The sequence below is a fragment of the Echinops telfairi genome, unplaced genomic scaffold (genome assembly GCF_000313985.2).
Source record: "Echinops telfairi isolate 266 unplaced genomic scaffold, ASM31398v2 ScPeMD7_7410;HRSCAF=8448, whole genome shotgun sequence".
Taxonomy (NCBI): domain Eukaryota; kingdom Metazoa; phylum Chordata; class Mammalia; order Afrosoricida; family Tenrecidae; genus Echinops; species Echinops telfairi.
The window spans coordinates 24,987,108-25,007,591 of NW_022111310.1; the positions used below are offsets into that span (position 1 = coordinate 24,987,108).

General features: G+C 49.5%; 1 protein-coding gene across 6 annotated transcripts in view; it reads right to left on the minus strand.

Annotated features, from left to right (window-relative positions):
• CDK5RAP2 (CDK5 regulatory subunit associated protein 2) overlaps positions 1-20,484 on the minus strand; it is a 209,163-nt gene that overhangs the window by 85,957 nt on the left and 102,722 nt on the right. For all 6 annotated transcript variants that reach the window (XR_006680712.1, XM_045296558.1, XM_045296557.1 and 3 more), the window contains 4 exons: positions 12,257-12,354; positions 6,137-6,267; positions 4,206-4,315; positions 2,847-2,975 (listed from right to left, as the gene is read on the minus strand). Coding sequence is in view for 5 of the 6 variants with exons in the window: in XM_045296558.1 (XP_045152493.1) it covers positions 2,847-2,975; positions 4,206-4,315; positions 6,137-6,267; positions 12,257-12,354 (468 nt within the window). In the remaining variant the exon portion in view is untranslated. The remainder of the gene's footprint in view (positions 1-2,846; positions 2,976-4,205; positions 4,316-6,136; positions 6,268-12,256; positions 12,355-20,484) is intronic.

Sequence of the window (20,484 nt, forward strand, 5' to 3'; positions counted from 1 at the left end):
TCGCGGCATTAGGGAGGTTGAGAACACTGCCTTAGAGGTAGCATTTCCATGTGTCACTGAGGCACAGTTGGCAGACACCTCAGTACCAAGATCGTAGTCTGCTGCCATCACGGACACGTGCCAACTCTCAATTAAATGATTCTCTAATCTATACATTAATGTCAAGCAAATAAATGTAAGGAGACAGATAACCTCATGAAAGATTTTTCAAATGCACAGTAAGACATCCAGACACTTGTGTTGGAGTCGTTTGTAAATGCTACTCATCGTGCGGGGAGAAAGGACAGGTGTTCCCACCTGGTAAGGGGCTCTGCACCAGGACGACCATTTTGAAAAGAAATGGCCAAACTATATCCAGGGCCTTCAAAATAGTTACACATCTTCTTTCAAGAGGTGTAAGTTTCTTACCAATTTTATACCTATATTTCATGAATATTGCCTAAAGAAAAGATTCTAAACTCGGAAAAATGTGTGTCCAAATATGCTCATTGTGTTGTTTAAAATAGTGAGTCACAGAAATCACAGTCCAACAATAAGTAAGTTAAATTTCCATGTAGTCACAAGATGAATGGAATAGGATGCTCTGGCTTTCAGGCAACTGGGGGGAAAAAAACCAAAACAAACCAAAAAACCCCAGGAAACAAAACTGTATGACAGCATGAAGGGGGCTTCCCAAAGTTTGTGGAAAAACAGAATTAAAAGATACAGTATTCTCCCATGGATGTTTTGACGTCCTCTCATATAGGTGTATGCGTGCACATGTTCATATACAAAAGGAAGTATTCCAAAACCTTCATTCACTCCGCCTGTTTTACAGGGATGGGATTAGGAGTAATCTCTGTTTCCTAAATGTCTTCCAGATGTCATATAGTGGACTCATTAAATACTGGAGAAAAGTAACGAGTTTTCAAAACATGACATATGCTTGCAGGGTTCATGCCCCTTTCTTTGGACTGCAGGATCCTAGGAAGCAGGAGCCGGACCAGGCCCTACTCTGCTCGTCCCACTGCTGCTCAGGAAATGTTGTGGACCTCCGACGCCATTTCTGGCCTGTTGCTGCCTGGCTTAGGATCAAACCCAGCTTCAGGGGCTCCCGGGAATGGCAGGCTCTCCTCCTTGCCACCCCACCCCCAACCCTCATGCCCTCTCCACGCTCAGCTCAAGACTGCCGTGGGTGCCTCATCTTTGCCATGCAGAGCTCCCCATCACGCACTTGAGGAAAATGGGCAACTGTGCTACAAAGGACACGGCTATTCAGAAGGAACATGAAATTGAAGTGCAATCTGACAAATGACTCAAATCTGAATCGCTTGGTATTGAGGTCTTTTGAGTGGGAAGAGGAAAAAGCCTCTGTTCTCCAGAGGACATAATGGGACATTTAACAGATTTCTTTCAAAGGGCAAATGAACAAACAAAACTCGCCATTTAAGACTTAAACGAAGTAGTGAAGAAAGATCTGCTTATTAAAATTGCCACTTCGGAGGAAGCAAGCCAGAAGACTGCTTTCTCTGTAAACGGGTTGCAGATATTCTTGCTTTTCAAAATTATCTGGAGCCCTGGAGGCTAGGATCAATAATGTTTCCTCTCTCAAAGAGAACAGATGGCCAGAGCATAGCATACATACCTTCAAGCACTGCCCACTTTGAAGGTAGGAGGAGACAGCTGCAGGGCTGGCAAATCTTTCCCAAGCAATGATGCAACAACTCCGAGCCTGCCACTTACATGGGGCTCCAGGTTAAGTTCCGGATAACCCTAACCCAGAAATTCCAGGAAGACGCAAGTACCAAAATGCCCAATGCCCTTTATGGGGAGATCTGACCCAGTACAGTCACGGACCGAGGCTCTTCCCAGAGGGCTGAGGCCAAGCAAAGGGCTGCGGAGAGAGACCGGCATGCCTTCTCCTTTCCTCGTTACCACTACTTACGGCCCCTCTGACCGTACCATCCCTCAATGAGTTGGACTGACACAGCAGTGGGCTCCCGCAGAGCATTTGTGAGGACGGGGCAGGTCTGGGGGTGCTTCCCCCGTTACACAAAGGGTGGCTCTGAGTCGGAACGGCCTCAACAACGGCTGTGCGACACAAATCAAGAACAGAGAAACTCCGACAGGACGCATCAGAGATACTATGCCATCTGGGTGAGTGCGGCTGCCGTTCCCTTTCCCCCAGGCGGGGTTAAAGGAAGAGAGCACCCAGCCGCCGTGGCCACTACTGAACCTTTCACAGTCTTTGGGGGACTTTCAAATGCCACCGGCTAACTGAAAATTTCCCATAGACAGGAAGGTGGACTTTTGGGTTGGTGGGACATGATCTCGTTACGTGCTGTCCTGTCCTCTGTGCTGGGTAAGCATGGAAAGGCACCACATGCTTGGTTAAATGCAGATGTCAAGATGCCATTCGTTTGAGACGAAGATGCACAAAAATCAGACCAGAAAATAAAAAGCAAATGAAAAACATGTGCTTGCAAATCTGTTTTCCAATGTCAACAAAATCATTAGGACTGCATCCGTCCCACCCTAACTTCCTGGTGATGTGACAACTCTCCAAGCCTCTGTGAAACCAAGCCACTCACCTTAATATGCCATCTACAGTCCTCAGCCAGGCCTGGACTTGCAGCCAAAAGCATCCCAGTATACTGAATATACCCATGCAGGTGGGGCCCACAACCCGGGGAAGCCAGTGGACAGGCCTGCTGACCTAACAGACCCCTCAAAACCCTACCAACAGCAAAGGGGATTTGATGAGAGACACCACCACCGCAGCTCCCTGCCCCCCACCCCCACCCCAAGGGCAGATGCAGTTTTGAGAAATGTGCTAATTGGCATATAATAAGAATGTTTCTTCTTACCTCCAATTGGTCTGCTGACTCAAGTCTGTCACTTCCCTGGACGCTCACACAGGAGAGCTCAAAGATGGTTTTCTTCAGGTGCTGGTTGTCTGTATAGAGTTCCTTCACCAGCTGGACAAGGTCGCTGACCTAGGCAAGAAGAGCGCAGAGGCCTGGCGACCCAGCAGCTGCCCCCGGCTTCCCAGGACCATGGCCCTCGTTGCAGGCTGACTCCAGAGGACTCTTCAGCACCGCAGATACGCGGGAGCCTCAGCATGCCTATATGCTCCCAATCCCAGAGCCACCACTTGCAAGCAGAGAGATACTGAACAGGATGCCAGCTAAGCCTCAGCTTGCTCATCTGTAACATGGGTTACTGAGAGCCGTGAATCTGAACGTGGTGCCATCCAAGTACTTCCCCAAGGGCAGCAGTGCTGCCTGGTACACCCAGCCCCACCCCTCCTGCAAACACAGTTCATCTCTCCTTCCCTGCTACCTGGATGCCTTATATGCCCACCTGCCTATTACAGTAACCCTCCTCATATTCCATAGAGCGGTCAATGGCTTGTTTACCTGTTCCTTCTAAAAGAATTAAAATATCCCCCAACAGAATGGAATCTCAGCCACACACTAGGCTAATGTTACAATAAATAACCCAGCCTCCTCTGAGTTCACACTTCTTACTCTTACCCATGGCTCTGAGAACCCTGGAACCCTAGAAACCACTCTAACCAAAACATTATAAAACCTTTCTGGTTTCAGGAGGGAGGGGAAATGTATTGATCAAACCCAAGGCTTTATTCATTCAAAATTAATCTATTGACTCCAATCATATGTTCCAGGTACTTGGAAAGAATATAGCCCATATTCCTTAAAGAGAAAGGAATATAGCACAATTGCCAACTGTAAGATGTTCTCAGCCTCTGGAAGGGCCCAGAAGAGGAACCGACAGCTCCAGATCATTAGGAGAACAGAAGGCACTCAGGTGGCACAATGGTTAAGCACTCCGCTGCTCCCTGAGAGCTCACAGCCTAGACAACCCCACGGGGCAGTTCCACTCCATCCCACGGGGTGGCTGTGCGTCAGATTCCATTTGACAGCAGCAGGAGGGCCACAGGAAGGGAGGTGCCGGGACTGAGAGAACGATGACCAAGTCTCCATGGAGGGTGATCCTAGGGGTTTTCCTAGATCATAGGGGTTTGCCTGAAAAGGCGTGTGTGAGACCTGGGGGGGGGGCGGGGGGGGGGCTTCCAGGAACATCAACAGGAGAAAAGACAGAAAGGCAGGGAGAAGAAAGGGCTTTTAGAATCTGCTTCTACTTCTGATCAGCGGAGAGACCATGAAGAACCTACGAAGCACGAAAGGTTATGAGGCCGATACCTTTTTCTTTAGCTCTTCTTGAGAAAAGTGCTCCACTTGCAGCCGACTGTGCTCTTCAAGGCAAATGCTCAAATAAGATGTTTGATCACTATAAAATGAAAATGCTTCTTCTGCAAAAGAAAGAGCAGGGGAGGGGGTGTATGAGAGAATCAGTCGCAGCTCCTTCCAGGGCCAACCCTAGTGCAATCCATTTCGAGTCCGTTGAGTGGGAGCAGGACAAATACACATGGAGGGTGAGGGTTTCTAGCACCGCCATTGGGGCGTTCGAGTCCGTTGAGTGGGGAGCAGGATAAATACACACGGAGGGTGAGGGTTTCTAGCACCGCCGTTGGGGCGAAAGCCCCTTTCCTTCTCTCTCTGCAGGCTGCTGTCTCAATGTACAGCTTCCTCCTGGGCTGTCGGCGTGCATGTGGCCGATTCTGAATTCTAATCTGCATACCAAGTGCTGTGCCTGGCGACCTTTCTGAGTGGCATGGGCAAACGGTGATTTCACTTTAAACGAGGAAGCGCGAAGGCAAGGAAATCAGATGTGACCCTCAAAGGTAGGACTCTGGGAAAATAAAAGGGCCTGGTGGATTTTGCCTGGGGGGGCTCGAGCCCACATGGGGAGCAAACACACCCAGTGCAAAAAGTGCCTGCTGATCCAAGATGTGAGGCCCTTTGGCAGCACACAGGTAGCACAACGGGAGCCTTAGGATGGGCCTGCTTCCTATGCAGAGAAGTTCAGTTGCTTACAGAAGGTGCAGAGGAGAGACAGGGCATTTACTGAGAAAGGCATGTCGACCGGCATTACCTCATGTGACAGGGCTGGGAAGAACTGATCTGCCTGATGAGCCATGCAAGGTACTGGGAGGAGCTATAGACTTCCCTGAAAGGCAGACTGGGTAGAAACCTGTGGGACCCTAGGCAAACCAGCCCTGACTCTGTCAGATGGAGTTATACCTACTCTCATAAATGACTGGGAGGGGAAGAGACAGGGTATTAAAGGGCCTGCCACTGTGATCCAGAAAGGAGTAAGACACAGAACCAGGCTGGAAGGGATTCATGGTCTACCAAGGGGCACAGCCGAGTATCACCGTGATGCCACTGCACTGCAAGGACCACAGACCCTCACCCTACAGCCCTCCCCAAATGAACTCGCTTGCCGTCACGACACTACTAAATAGCCGCAGTATCTTGGCAGGAAAGAGTCATCTCAGTCCTCTGTGTGTCTGCAGAGCTGGCTCTCGGCAGTGGGTGCTGCAGTAGGCACTGCTCAGATGCTGTGGACAACGAGAACTGCTTATCAGCGATTGGGGGTTTGAGGTCACCGAGAGCTAGGAGCGTCGAAAGCTGCAGGCACTAATACAGACAGCAAGAAAGGAACCCTGCGGCAGACCTGCTGCACAATAAACACAATTGACTGGGCCTTTCTAGTCCGGGGAGGAACTCCAGGGGCCCTGGTGGGGAAAGGGTCAGCTATTCTAACCCAGGCGCCACTCTGCAGGGAAAGGGATGGCAGTGCGCTGTCAGAGACTCACAGCCTTGGAAAGCCTGTGAGGCAGCTTGCCTCGGTCCTCTAGTGCGTGCTGCTAGGAGTCGAGTTGACAGTAGTGGGTTTGGTTTCTTAAAGCTTGGGGGATCATTTGTTTGTTTGTTTGCTGGTCTCCATTACGAAGGCCGGGGAGCTCTGGCAGCATAGTGGGTTCCGCGTTGGACTGCGAACCACACGGTGAGACGTGTGACATCCTTGGGGGAAAGATGAGGCTTTCTGGGCCAGTAAAGATTTCCAGGCTGGGCCACTCTGGGCTGTTAGAACGGACTCTAGGGCAGTGAGTTGCTTTGTTCTGATTGGTTGAGTGTTATGAGGGCCAAAGAGCCAGGTGCCTCACTCACCTCGTCATGGAGGGGTCACTTATAGCTCGGTCAGGGCCACCCAAGAGCGTATGTACCTTCCCGCCTCCGGATTGCTTTGATCTGCTCCTCCAAGGTCCTCTGCAGAGTCCGATAGGAAAGCACCTCCTGCTCCAGCTGCCTCCGCAGGGCCCGAATGTGGCTGAGCTCAGCTTGCAGGATGTTGGGACTTGGTGAAAATAAGACATCGGACATTCTAACACAGCCCTTGTTGTGCTTTAGGATTCAAAGCCCAGCAAGTCTTCCTTTGATCTCAATGTCCTTGTGGTTTTTGCTGGTCATTCAATACATACTTATGTTAAAGCCTTAACATGTAATATATATATGTATTAGACAAAATGTATCATGCCCCCACTAGCAATAGACCACGTGGAAGACTGTATTTCCTATCTTTTCCAAGCACCTACTTTGACAGGGTTGAAAGAGAACTAGACATGCAATAGTGAATTTCACTCTCCTCACTCGGCTCTTCCCCTGCCGATTTGGCACTTCTTTGCTAGCATCCTTGTGAGTGTCTATAGGAACCGATTACATGGAACTGTGTGTGACCTCCTCCCTGGGGGACAGACAACCGAAAAGTGGATGAAGGGAGACGTCGGACAGGGCAAGATATGACAAAATACCCATTTATAAACTATCAGGGGCTCATGCGGGAGGGGGGAGCGGGAAGGGAGGGGAAAATGAGGACCTAATGTCGGGGGTTTCAACGGAGAGAAAATGTTTTGAGAAACGATGTACAAATGCGCTTTACACAATTGATGTGTGTATGGATTGGGATAACAATTGTATGAATCCCTATTAAAATGTTAAAAAAAAAAAAAAAGACTAATTTCAGGGAGTGCTCATTTACTTTAACTCATCCTCTTGGGGGGCATTTAGGGCATTTGAAGCTTTTTATTAAAGATGTAACTAGGTGGAGTCTCGAGAATTTTGTGTTTGCAACACTATCTTCAAGGGGCTTGAGTGAAAAGGGGAGGGGCTTCCCAGGGCCTGCTGTCCTGAAATCCAGACTTCAGAAGGGAGAGAGAGAAGTCATGCCTTGTGTTAATCATAAAGGAGGTAATACTGGAGGTGGGAGTGAAGGGCAGTAGGGAGAGAAGAAGACGAGTCAGTCAACAACAGGTGGGAAAGAAGGACCTGTTTAGGAGCCAACTCTACAGGGACGGGGTAGCCGCTCACAAATGCACAGAACTCACAAAGTGATACTGGAGCTGAGATGTGCAGGCAGTTTGCATTGAACCAGACGCCCAGACCTCAAAGGAGGCCATGAAAATGCATCCCAGAACTCACATAACTCTTGAGGAACACTGCCCAAACCGAAGCTTCTCGGTGGTGAAAATGTTCTGTATCTGTGCTGACATAGGATATGCGAACCAACCACATGTGGCTACTGGACACTTGAAATGTGGGGCTAGCACAGCAACAAACTGAACATCTATCACTATCACTTCAGTTACATTGTAATAGTCACACGTGCCTTCCACTGCAGTCAATACAGAGTGACAGGGCGGGCTCTGGATTGCTCCTGATAACCAACTGGCAGGCACCTGGTCCAATTAAAGCCAGTTCTCAGAGGCACAAGGCTGAGTGGCATGACTGACATCTGGTTGTGCGTCTCTGCGCCTACTGCCCTGTTGGCCATTCGGGTTACTTGCCTGCAGGATCCACAGCAGTATAACTACTGGTCACGGGGTGTGACCAATCATTTGGCTTCAAACCACCAGGTCCGCAGTTCAAAACCAGCAGCTCCGTGGGAGAAAGGTGAGGCTTTCTAAAGAGTTACAGCCTCAGAAACTCACAAGGACCGCTCTAACCTGCCCTAGAGAGTCACGTGAGTCAGCATCGACCCGATGGTAATGAGCTGAGTTAGTGAAAATATACCAACAGATTAGAAAGTCTCGTTGTTTAGACACAAAAAGAGCTGATCACTCTCTGCCTAATACCTGAGGAGCCTGGTGGCACACTGGGTTAAGAGCTGAGCTGCCATCAATCCACCAGCTGCAACGCAGGAGAAAGGGGTGGCATCCTGCTCCTGTAAGGATTGAGTCTTGGAGACCCTCGGAGCAGTTCTAGTCTGTCCAATAAGGTCTCTACGAGTTGGAATCAATTAGATGATAATGGGTTTGGTTAGGGTCTAAAATCTAACCGACAACTCTCTAAGAATCCATCCCACCTTGTGATAACCTGTAAACTTTTATGAATATGAGAATTTTTCAAGGGAGAGAACTCGGAGACTTCTATCAGATTTTCAAAAAGGGACCTACATGCATGAGACAACAAGGGGGCCGGGGTGGGGGGTGTACAGTGATATGTTAAGTGAAGTCCATCACACAAGAGAGTATTGTGAGATCCCACTATATGCTCTAGATCTGAAATACCTAGAAATAAATACCTCTCTGCAAATGCAGACAGAAGAAAGTTTGCGAGTGTTCCCAGGGCCCGTGAGGAGGAGGGACTGCGGGATTCTTACTGCCCAAGGGGTACTGCGTGTGTGTCTGTCAGAGATGATAGAGAACTTCCAGATGTGGACAGTGGGGTGCGCGAAGCACCATGTGGGAGCTGTAGTAAGGTCCCTCGACAGCACACTTAGACGCGGTCCAAATGCCCAACAACTTATCATGTACATTGTAGCATAATGCATTTTTAAGGGGGCAGGGGGCCCCACAGCCTCATGACAATCAGGAACCATGGCTCTAAAACGAACGTGTGCCCCAGGCAGAAGACCCCCTTCTCCTTCAAATGCTTCCTTCAGCTCCATCCCCCAACACATAAATCAACATATGTTGGAAGGAAAATAAACCATTATGTCTAATCTTCTGTGCTCGCTGCTCTGAGGATGGTTCATTGTGAAGCAGTCTTCATGCAAGGAAAGGGGGCCCCACTAGCAACTTGTACCTAGTTCCATTTCAAGACAATCATAATGATCAATTTGTAAGGCTGATGGAAAGCCTCACAGAGGTGTCACACAGCACTCGCTTAAGGAAGGAAAAAAAAAAAGAGGAGATTGTTTTAGCGGAACTGCTGCGATTAGGACAGGGAAAAGCTAACTGCTTCACCGCCGCTTCCCTTCTCTGACAGGGTGAGGAGTACACAGGCGCTGCTCCAAGCCTGTCATTTGCTTTTTTCCAGCACCCAGATCTCTGCAAGGTGCGGCGTGCTGGGGAACAAAGACGCTTCAATCACAAGGAAACCAAAGCACGGCAGAGTCCTCTTTCGGGGGAGGCAAGCAGAAACGAGTCAGAACCAAGCTCAGAATGGCAGCCACAGTCAGTAAGCTGCCTGAGCCCTGATCCCCCACGTCTGCATAAAATGGAGATGACAATGCCTTTCCTTCAAACGACGACTGTGGATTAAATGAGATGCTATGAGTCAAGGGGCTGAGCTGAGAACCTAGCACCCACAAGATGTTCCCAACAGCACCGTTTCCCTCCTTCTGCATGACCCTGAGAAGTCCCAGACAAATGGTGGTGTTAATGGAACAACACTGCTGCATCGCATGAGCTGCTCCGGAGACGTGCTTGTCTCTCACGGGGCCACCATTAGGTCACAGGTGGGGGGTTGAGGAGGTACGACTTGCATCGAGTGGTGAAGAGCCAAGAGTGCTGCTGAACAGCCCCCAGCGCACAGCCCCACAACAAAAACGACCCGGCCCAAGATGCCACGGTGCTGCGGTTTAGAAACGTCAGGCTGCAAGCAAGGATCAGTTGCACTCGTTCTCGAGAGAAGGGATCTATTTGCGAGGATCTAGGCTTGGCACCCAGAGAAGTTGGAGCTCAGATCCTTCCTAACTGTAAAAGCCTGGGCACTACGACCGCCGCAGCTCAGAGAGCAGATGTCCACTTCTCTAACGAGCAGAGCTAGTGACTGCTGAGTGTAGTGTCAAGAAGAGGTCGTAACAAAGAAAGGATGGAGCTCACACTGGCCGGTGATTGGTCTGCTTCCTCGTGACCATCCCCTTCCCATTTTAGGATCAAGTACAGCTCATGTCTCTAGAGTCATGCCCCGCCATCACCCCCACCCTCACACCACCCCCCTCTTGACTCCCAGTTTCCAGTGAGCGAACCATGCTCTCTACCTGCCTTAGCCCACCCACAAGTCTGCGCTCTGCACAGGCCGCGGTCTGAAGACGCAAAGCCGGCTGACGCACTGCCTTTGTGCGTGTTGGGATTATTGCTGGATATGTACACATTTCATTACGCGTTGTTGCTATTTTTAATGAGTGTCACCATTTACTGAGTGTTGCCGGCATGCCAGCGAGTGCCAGGACTTCACAGGTATCATTTCTGACTTCAAAACAAGCCCTGGAGGCTCTGGAGAAAAACAGGTGGTAGGCAGGCCCATCTCTACTCCATAGGCACAGAACCTGAGACTCGGGTGACAACAAATGACCCTGGAGCTCAGAGCTGGGAAGGGGCAGAGCTGGGCTTGGACGTGGCTCATGCCACATGAACAAAGGGACTTCAAAAAGTGCATGGGGGAAAATCCATTATCTATTCTTTCCACTTTTCCCACACACTCTTTGAAGCCCCCTTGCATTGTGGCTCTGAAGACAAACAAGAACCCTTTCGAGCATCTCTGTAGACACCAGCTCTGGGTGGCAGCCGATGCTTGGATTCTGTGGGAAAGAGACTGGGAAACTCAGAGCCAGCCAGGAGGCTGGGGAGGGCTTGAGAGCAACTGTGTCCATCCACAGGGCTTCTCAGTGCTCAGAATGTGATCTGGCTCCACCCCAAGAAGCTGCCCAATTACAGCAAGCTTTGCGTGTGCCCAGCCAGAGCTTCCTGCATTACTGAGCCCCTCCTCCTCCTCTTCCTCCTCCTCCCAGGGAAGCCAACTAGCAGCTGAGGCTTATTGAAAAGGTTCCCATTCAGAGAGTCACCTCGGCTCTAGGACAATTTCATCAGGATGTTTTCATTTTCTCAGAATTCATTTCAGATTTTTAAATTTGAAAATTAGCTCACAATTTAGAAGATGCGTGTTAGGAGGTCATTCATCCACTGAGCCATTCAAGGGCCTGCTCCACACCAGGTCCTGTGACTGGCCCTGGGAGACACCGAGCAGACCGACAGGGCTCTGCCCTCAGGAGCTCATCTAGATGGGAGGCAGAGCAGTACAGGGACAACAACGCAAAGGGTGCCCTTCTTCCCAAAGGGTTGGCTGGGGCCTCCTGACAAGGGTCGCTAGTGGGAGAGCAAGCGGCAGCACCAGGGAACAATGAACAATTCCTCAGAGACAGAGAGAAAGGCACAGGGGGAAAACAGCGAAAGATGTTTTTAAACAAAAAAACAAAAACTTGATTATGGAAAGCCGTGGACATACACCAAAGAATACAAATTCACACTGGCATAATGAGTCGCTTCACCCCGATCTGCTCCCACCCACCCCACAACCAGGTGTTATGGCCAACCTCGTTCTGTTCACGTCCCCACCTACCTCTCCACTCTGCAATGTCCTGACGCAAACCCTAGACATCTCATCCTGCAACTGTAACTATCCCAGTGTGCAGAGAGGTGATGTCCTCATGTCAGAAATCTGAGTCCAACGCTCTGCTTACACGTGGGCAGACAGAGGCCAGGGGACAAGAAGCTGGCCCATGGTCACAGAGGTGGAGGAGGTAGGGGACAGCCGTGGGGACAACCACAGCCCAGGCACGCCCACTCAAACTCACTAGCACCAATCATGCGCCAGCAAGTCTGTGAATCCTCGGGTTGCACGGCAGAAACGTGTTTGTGTGTGGATCATTCACTCTGGGTGCCCTTGGTCAAGTTCTACAACCTCTCTTAGCAATGACGGCCTTTTGTTCAATAGGGAATCACAGCAGTACCTAGCGCACAGAATGGCTGTGAGAATTAATATGTAATGACACACATGAAAGCACTTTTTATATGTATAATACAGTGCCATTAAAATCTAAGTAATTATTATTATTCTAAGTTTTATGTCGCAGATCAGGCCACTCTTGATTTGAATTTTTTTTTTTTTAATGGCAGGGGGTTGGTGGGGGGAGCCTAGCTGATTTTTAAGTAAAGTGTTCCGCGTCCAAGCACTTCATAAGCTTCCTAGGCAAACCAGTGGGGCTTGGCTGCTTCAAGAAACGCAAGGCGTCTTGCGAGCTGCATGCGCACACGGGTCCCTGATGCGCAAACAGAAGCACTTACCTGTCAGAGTCCGGCAGAGACTTCACCAGGCGGGAATAGATGGCCTGTTCTTTCTCTAGAGCTTGAGTCAGCTCTTCATAGTCTGACTGCTGCTTTTCCTAGGAATGATAGCAGGCAACAGACATTTTGTTTAAAGAGCACATCCTTAGATTACGCAATATATGTGGATAGTTCTGGTTTTGAAACCTGTACTGAAGTGAGCCCCGGAGCCAGGCTCAGGCTCAGGCCGCAGGCAGAGAGCACCACCTACAGGAGGAGTGGGGAATGACCAGCCATCTCTAAACCAAAAACAAGGCCAAGAACAGGGCTTTGAACACTCACAGCTGTTTAAATGAAAGAATCATCATAGTCATCCGGCGTGCCCATCATGACACTACCGCCCTCGGGGCGGATGCTCATTGTCTTCACGATGTGGCAGGGAGGATCTTTACACACTCACTTTTGCTCTGAAGCCTGGGGACAAAGCTCAGAGCGCTGTGGAGGCATGCAGGACCGAGTGAGGAGAATGGGACTCGGAGCTGGATTTCTGCCAGCCTCTAGCTGTGCATCCTCGGGACGCAGCAGGGGAAAGGTAAATATGTCTATGCGGAGTCGGGGATCCTTGGAGAAGAGCCTGATTCCAGGAACAGGGCACAGTAAATAATGGAGGTCACAGAGTGGTCGATAGCATTTTGTCGTGCCAGAAGATAAGATGAAAAAATTAACATGGAGTATTGCCAAAAGGGCACAGAAGCCACACTGATGTGACTTCAGCCAGTCAAGTCTGGGACAAATAAATAGTGATAGTTGTAAAACCGGGGTGGTGGCAGCACCTGACCTCCCTGTCTGACCTCCTCCTGGAGGAGGAGAAGCATTATCAGAAACAGCCACAGGCTGATTCCTAGGAAGTAGAGGTCAGACACGTCTCCTCTCTTTGACCTTTGCCCGCTCGGACACCAACCACCCCTTCCACAGCCCTCTCATCGGAGCAGTGAGGTGCTGCAGGGACCACAGACTCGCACAGGACTCCAGCATACTCGCTATGATTATGGGGTTCTTTAAGGAGGTAACAGGTTGCAAACCAGGGCCAGGAACAACTGAGGAGAGAGTTCTTTGGTCAGGACATCTCAACCACACCACAGGAAAGCCTCTCCCTGGCCATTGGCCTATTGGCCCTCTTAGGCTGGCCCAGCCTAGACACCTGTTGAAAAGCTCTTTACCTCCACCATTACATGTCCAGACACACCCTGCTCCACTCCGCCTAGGGCCCAAAGACACTTCACCCTCTAGTTCCATGGGCTGGCAAATGGAGCTCCACTAACACAGGGAGGCATCCACCTCAGCCAGTTAGCCTGCTGCCTGAAGGCCAGGATGGCTTCTCCTGTTTCTGCTGCCGCCAGCTGCCTACCACATTTGCTGCAGCTTCTCCTTGCACCACCTCCAATGTTAGCTGCTGTCTTGTCTCTCAGGTCTAGGAGGGTCTCAGTGGGGCTAGTAGAGTCTCCTAGAACCCCAGGTTCAAAGGATGCACTGTGCTCCTCCTATCTGTTTTCTGTGGTGGTAGTGAGTATCTCACCCCCACCCACCACCGTCTACTTCTGAGATGTCTTATTTTAAGCCTAGCAAAATGGTAACCCTGACCAATCCCCTTGTTAAGGTTCCATACACCTTATTTATATGACCCCATTCCCATAGGGTACCATATAGCTTATTTGCATTATTAACAAGCATTATGTCCAATCCCCTTGATGAACTTAAACATCTTATTTGCACAGTACCACCCAATCATAGGAGTCACAAGACCATGATTAGAGAGGCCATATAAAAAGTGACCCATCATGCCATAATACTGATCGATTACAACCCATTGAGTAAAACAGCAGGTCATGTACCCATAGTGATAGGAATATACACAACTAAATGAATCAATGAGGAAAGAGATGTGTACTTACATTCAACTGCCAACTAACAAAGATACAAGGAATGAGAGGAATATAAAAGTCACCATTTGCCAAACACCATAATAATCAATAATTTGGCTAAGAAACATCACTGAGTGCTACAACTGGTGGGTGGAAATCTCAAGAGTGCCAAGATTTCAGGGAACCCAAACCCGTCCCCTGAAATACATATAATTACTGCGCTTTACCTTCCTCCACGTGGCCCTTCTAGCCATCCTGCTTTGTGTGGTACACTGGAAATTCAAACCTCTACACTGGCGATTAAAATCCCACTTTCAAGGGAATTGTTATGCTAATGGACAGGGTTAAAGTGGGACAGAGTCTTAGTCTCCACCAGACTGGAAGATGTGCCTCAAGTCCCCACCCTCTGTTTCCGAGAGGTAGTGGTCTACAGGAGGTGAAAGCCACACCTCCATCACAGCCATTCCTTTTGACTGAGCATGCACAGAAGCAAGGAGACTAGTCTGGACTTTGGGACTTGCTCGCTCTGGGCTCTGGGCTCTGCATCTGTCTGGCTCATTTCTGCCTATCCTCCAGTTCTTAGGACTTGAGTGGCGGTCTGTCCCCTGAGCTGATCTCACCAGCTGCCACAGCCTTGCGGAGGAAAAGGATGCTCCAGACATATGTTTGAACTTCAGATGTGGGATGAACAGCACCCACAGCCACGTGAGTCCTTTCTTCAGAGCTGTTGAAGCGAACTGCAGAGCCCTGGCACGTAAGGGGCTCTGCTATGGGGAGAGGCGCTGGTTGACGGCAGGGATGGAGTGGCAGAGCATTTTGGAAAAGTTGGACATTTGGGACATCTTTCATCTCCACATCGTTGGGATTCATTTTGTTTTCCTTCTTCTAAAAGAAATGGTTTCCACCATTATAAAGAGGGGGGGAAAAAAGATTAACTGTCTAGTGGAGACACCTGACACATACTGTCTTCATAAAGTTATCCAAGTTTATGACCAGTCACGGGACACAGCAAAATCGTACCCCTCTGACAGGACACAGGGAGATGAGCACAGAAACGCGACCGAGCCATTCCTGTCCAAGCTGCCGTCTGCTGCAACGAACTGCAAAGAAACCCCGACGCATCCACAGGAGGTGTTCCCACGCTCACAAACAGCCAGGTTAGGGAAGTCGGGAGATCGGACTCTCATGAATGGCAATGTGTGAGCCTGGACAAGGACTTTCTCGTTCTGCTCTAAAGGGGGCTAAGTGAAGAGTGAGTGGGTCTGATGATCTCAAAATCAGAACGAAAAAAAAGGTTAAATAAAGTTAACATGAATCAAGCACCTAACACAGTTCCTGACATAGCTGGGCACTCTCTTAAATGCTGGGGAAGAGTTTCAAGCAGTGGAGCTACTAGAGCTGCAGAAAGCCTTTGAGTTTCACATTGACCTATAATCTCTCCAAGGAGCCCTGGTGGCTCAGTGACTAAAGCCCTTGACTGATAACTGCAAAGTCGGTGGTTCAAATCCATCAGCTAGCCCAAGGGAGAAAGATGAGGCAGTCTACTTCCAAAAGAGTCACAGCCTTGGGAACCCTCCAGGGCTGTTCTATTCTGTCCTACAAGCTTGCTGTGAGTTGAAATCAACTTGGGAGTATGTGAGTTTCAATCAACTTGGGAGTATGTGAGTTTCAATCAACTTGGGAATATGTGCTCAGAGCTAAGATACCTCTAGGACAGGGGTTTGTAGCAGGAGTAAAATTCAGGGGATGTGTGATGTGAACAGGAAGCAAGTTTTAGCCTCTTTATTTCCAGGAGACCAAGGCAGTTCTACCCCATCCTACAGGGCCGCTATGAGCCAGCTACACGCAGCAGTAGCACAGGGTTCCCTGGGCTGTGATTTCTACAGGTGCAGATCATCAGGTCTTTCTCCCGCAGAGCTGCTGGGTGGCCGTAAGCAGCAGCCTTTTGGTTAGTAGCAGAGCACTTGACCACTGCACCCTCAGCATCCTCGCTGTCCTTTATAGTCTGATACATAAGCATTTAAGTGGTTTTTGTTGCTGTTGCTTTTGCTGTTTTCAAGAAACAGATCTTGGGTTAGAACCCCGACTGAAGAGAGTACTGTCTAGCATGGAGCCCTGAACCAAAAAAAAAACAAACCACCAAAGGACCGCCTGCTGCTTATAGGTCTCTGAAGTGCTCAACCACTTAGTGCAGCCATGAGAAATTAGTCACCTTGACAGCTAGAAATGGCACAGTGAGCTCCCCAATACTGTAAGCAGTCACACCCTCATGCAGGATTCCTGCAGCTCCCACTGTCCCCAGTCAGAGAATCGCAGAGAGGAGGCTGGGTCAGGGACACAGAGGCCAGCAAGAGAAGGATGCTGGAATGTCCGTGCACTGAGCACTGCCAGCGACTAGGCTAACTGCTTTCACTTAACCCTCACAGTAACCCAGGGAACATAGTAGGTGTTACTAGCCCCATTACAGAGATGAAGAAACTGAGGACCAAAGGTGAGCTCACTGCCCCTATAGGATGCAAAGCACTGGGTGCTCAACATGAGTAGCACTGTTCTTATGGCCCCAACGGGCAGTGGGCTTCTGTTCTTTCTGGCAGCTCCTCCAACCCTTCGCAAGGTTTTCCAAGCCCACAGCTCTCCTCAGGTCCTTCCCATCATCTGTCTTCTGTTCATTCCTCCGGGCCCTCCATCTCAGGGGAAGTGGAAAATCCCTCCACTTGAGTTTCGGGAAGCAACTCCAACCTCCTTCTGGGAGTCTGTTCCATCCCTCGCTCCTCTCGAGGGGACCTTACTGGATCCCTCTAAAGCTTCCCCAGCATGTCCACTGACTAAGAGTGGTGCCTTCCTCAGGCCCCCACAGCCCCTGTTCTCACCTTCCCACCAGAACCAAGCTCCAGGGTCCCATCCACCTGTTTGCAGCCGGCTGGCCCTCCCCAAGTGGTCCGAGGGCTTCTTGAAGGCAGCAGCCCAGGGTCTGGCACACATGCTGAACGGATGATTTACTAGGACGAGAGGCACCAACAGGGTCTGAGCAGAACCCTAAGGGTAGAAATTCCTGTGGATGTTTTGCATAATAGAAGGCAGAGTGAGTCAACATCTTCCTAGAAGCAAATTGCTCACCCATGTTAAATAAATGAACTCTTTGGAGCCATTTGGGTCCCATTTCAACAATCACCAATTCCCTGCATTGAATCAAGCCCCATTAGAATGAAGTCATTTGGCTCCCTCGGCAAGGCTGAGAAGCCAACAGGCCTCCGTCCACTGACAGAGAGGCAGAGGGCCAGGCTATCCAGACACACGTGATGCGAAGCTCCTGCTCAGCAGAAGCAATCACCCTCCTCTTCCCCTGGCATCTCCCCAAATGCCACCCCCACCATCACCACCACCAAGACACAAGCCCACAGAACACCGACCATTTGCCACCCATCTACTGTGTGTCAAACACTACATCTGCAGCACAAGGGAAGATGCCTTGGGGTGACCATCCAGCTTGCCACCATTAATTAACTGCCCCCTTGAGAATACTCCCTCAAACATAAAAGTGAATCCCAGAGAGCACCCTTTCCTCTGTGAGTCAACCCCTGAGCCCTCGTGCACCCACTAAGATTCTCTCCCGGGAACTTGGAGACTTGGATGGAGACATCAGGTCCCCATCACGTCAACAACAGGGCCCTTGAGCCCACAGCATCCATTGCTGAGATGCTGAGACCCTGGGGTCAACCCAGTCTCCACCCTCGCCCAGGCCTGGCTGCTCAGCTCTTCCCTGGCATCTATGAGACTGTTCTTAAGAAACACAGCCTTTTTCTCTGTGGCTTCCCTTGAACTCTGAATGTGTCTGCAGCTCGAAACCAAAAGAACCTCAACAAAGACACCCGTGGTATTTCCAAACTGCTCAGCTAATTCTGCGTAGTGCGTTCCATTTCACAGATCAGAAAGGTGAGTTTTGGTAAGATTAAGTGGCTAGCCTAAGGTCACAGAGCTAATAAGCAGAACTGGCCTTCGGACACCAACACCAGGGTGTTTTCTACTGTGCCACGCTGTCCTGATGGCTGGAAGGGAGGGACGCAAGGTGCAGACCACAACCCGGAGAGCCAGCCGGCACGTACAGACACTTAATGGTAATCACAGCACTTCAGTGGCCTGGTAGATAGACTGTGTCTATTTCAGTCCCTATGCCACAGCTCGGCAACAAAGGCATTAATTTCAATACTCGGGAAACAGCGACAGCTATGTCCTAACCATGTCAATAACCAAGCTATAAATCTCTGGCTGTAGCAAGTTAAATATGGTCGGTGTGTTTAACGCTCGCTCTACTCTTCAATTCCCTGTTCATCTAGATTAATTCTCAGGATCACACAACGACCAGAGGGAAAGCAGAGAGCCCAGAGTCTATGGAGACATCGTTGTAGCCTCAAGCTCTTTGTAGAAATGAGCAGAAAATAAATCCTAAATCACCACGAAATGAACAAAGGCACAGCAGAAGAAATTCATGTCTGCTACTCAGGAAGAACTGTGACCTGAAAAGCAGCCTTTGGTGGGTGGGCATGGGGCTAGGGGAAAAACCCCTAAGGGTATGTATGACCACTGAGATGTCTTAAGTTGACCCCCAGAAACTCATGGTTCTTAAGTGATAACTTCTAAGATTTATCCACAATTTACAACTAGTCTTGCAAAGCAGAATTCAAACCTTTGCTAAAACACCTGGGTATTTTACAGCTAATGTGAACAGTCCCAAGACCTGAATGCAACCCAACCACGGACAAAATACTTTACACTTGTGGTTACAAGACTACAGGTCTCACCGAGGGCACAAACCTCAAAATGAAACAGCACAGGTAATAATATAAACCAAGTGAAGTGAAGTTTTTAAATACTCCATCTGTTTAATAAATTCATAAACACTTTTGTTCAACATTTTAGAAACCTCGTCATGATTAAAAAGTGAGTGAAAATAGAAAAGCTTCACTAACCGTGATGCAAATCAGTGGATCTAAAAAAATCCTGACAGGTTGCTCTCTTGTTTCAAAATAGATGGTACCTTCTGAAGGTTCCTCTTAGCAGCCCAACTCAATCAAGGAACAGTATGCAATTTAGAACCACACACTATTCATCCTCTGGGAGCTATCAGGCTTGCCCCAGGGCACCCAAGTGAAGTGACAAAGCCAGAAGAGAGGCCTGGTTCCCGGCTCACTGGTCCAGGCTGGCATGCTGTCAGGAGAAACAGCAAAACGCAACCCCTCCCCCCCACACCCCCGTGGCAAGAGTTCAGAAAGTGTTCCCACTGGGCAGCCCTCAAAATGGCTGATACTGCTCAGGCACACAGCACAGCGGCTAATTGCTGTTGCTGTGAGCTGCTGTGCAGTCGGACCCTGACTGATGGTGACCACACTGACAGTCTCTCTACCTCCACTCCCCCTGTTCCCAAGGTCCCTCCCCATAATCCAGTCATTACAGAATTGGTGGTATCTGGCCCCTAGGCAGGCTCTAAGACAGTGATTCTCAACTTTCCTAATGCCACGACCCTTAATACAGTTCCTCATGTTGTGGTGACCCCCCCAACCACAAAATTATTTTCGTTGCTACTTCATAACTGTAACTTTGCTACTGTTATGAATACGGTGACCCCTGTGAAAGGGTTGTTTGACACCCAAAGGGGTCGAGACCCACAGGTTGAGAACTGCTGCTATAAGCCCTCACTCCAGCCTTACTATTGAGTCTGTTCTGATGGCTGATGACTGTGCTATACCATCCACTAAGTATTTTGAGAATCACCATTCACAAAATCATAAGTTATGATCAGAGCCATTCATCAGAGTACTAATTTGCATGAGCGTTCTCTGTCTTCTGAATGTATGAACCTAATTAAAGTTAGCTAGGTTTAAAGAGGGGGAGAAAAGAAAAAAACTTGGGCCTACAGTTACAAACTCCTTTTACTTCCCAGATTTGGCTGCCTATAGCAATTAAACACAAGCTAGCGATCGGAACATCTCTGCATTGCTCACAAATCCATACAACTACTCGCACACTCAACAAGTATTTACTGACCCAGGCACCAGGCGAAGGCATTGGGTTCAGAGAAGACTGCCAAGTGATGTCAGCGCTCAGGGAAAGCAGAGAGGTGGGCCCTGCGACGTCAGCAAAAAGGCAGTCAGTGCTACAAGGGAGGGACGAGACTGGTGCTGTGACTCAGAAAGACAGAGGAGGTGGAACTCTTAAGGTAGGCCAAGTAAGGCCCCACAAAGGTGACCTAAGGGTGGCGTCTGTAGTGATGTTCAGGAGTTACCAGGTGAGTTAGTTAATTGTGCCAGCCTGGCCGATAATCACATGTGG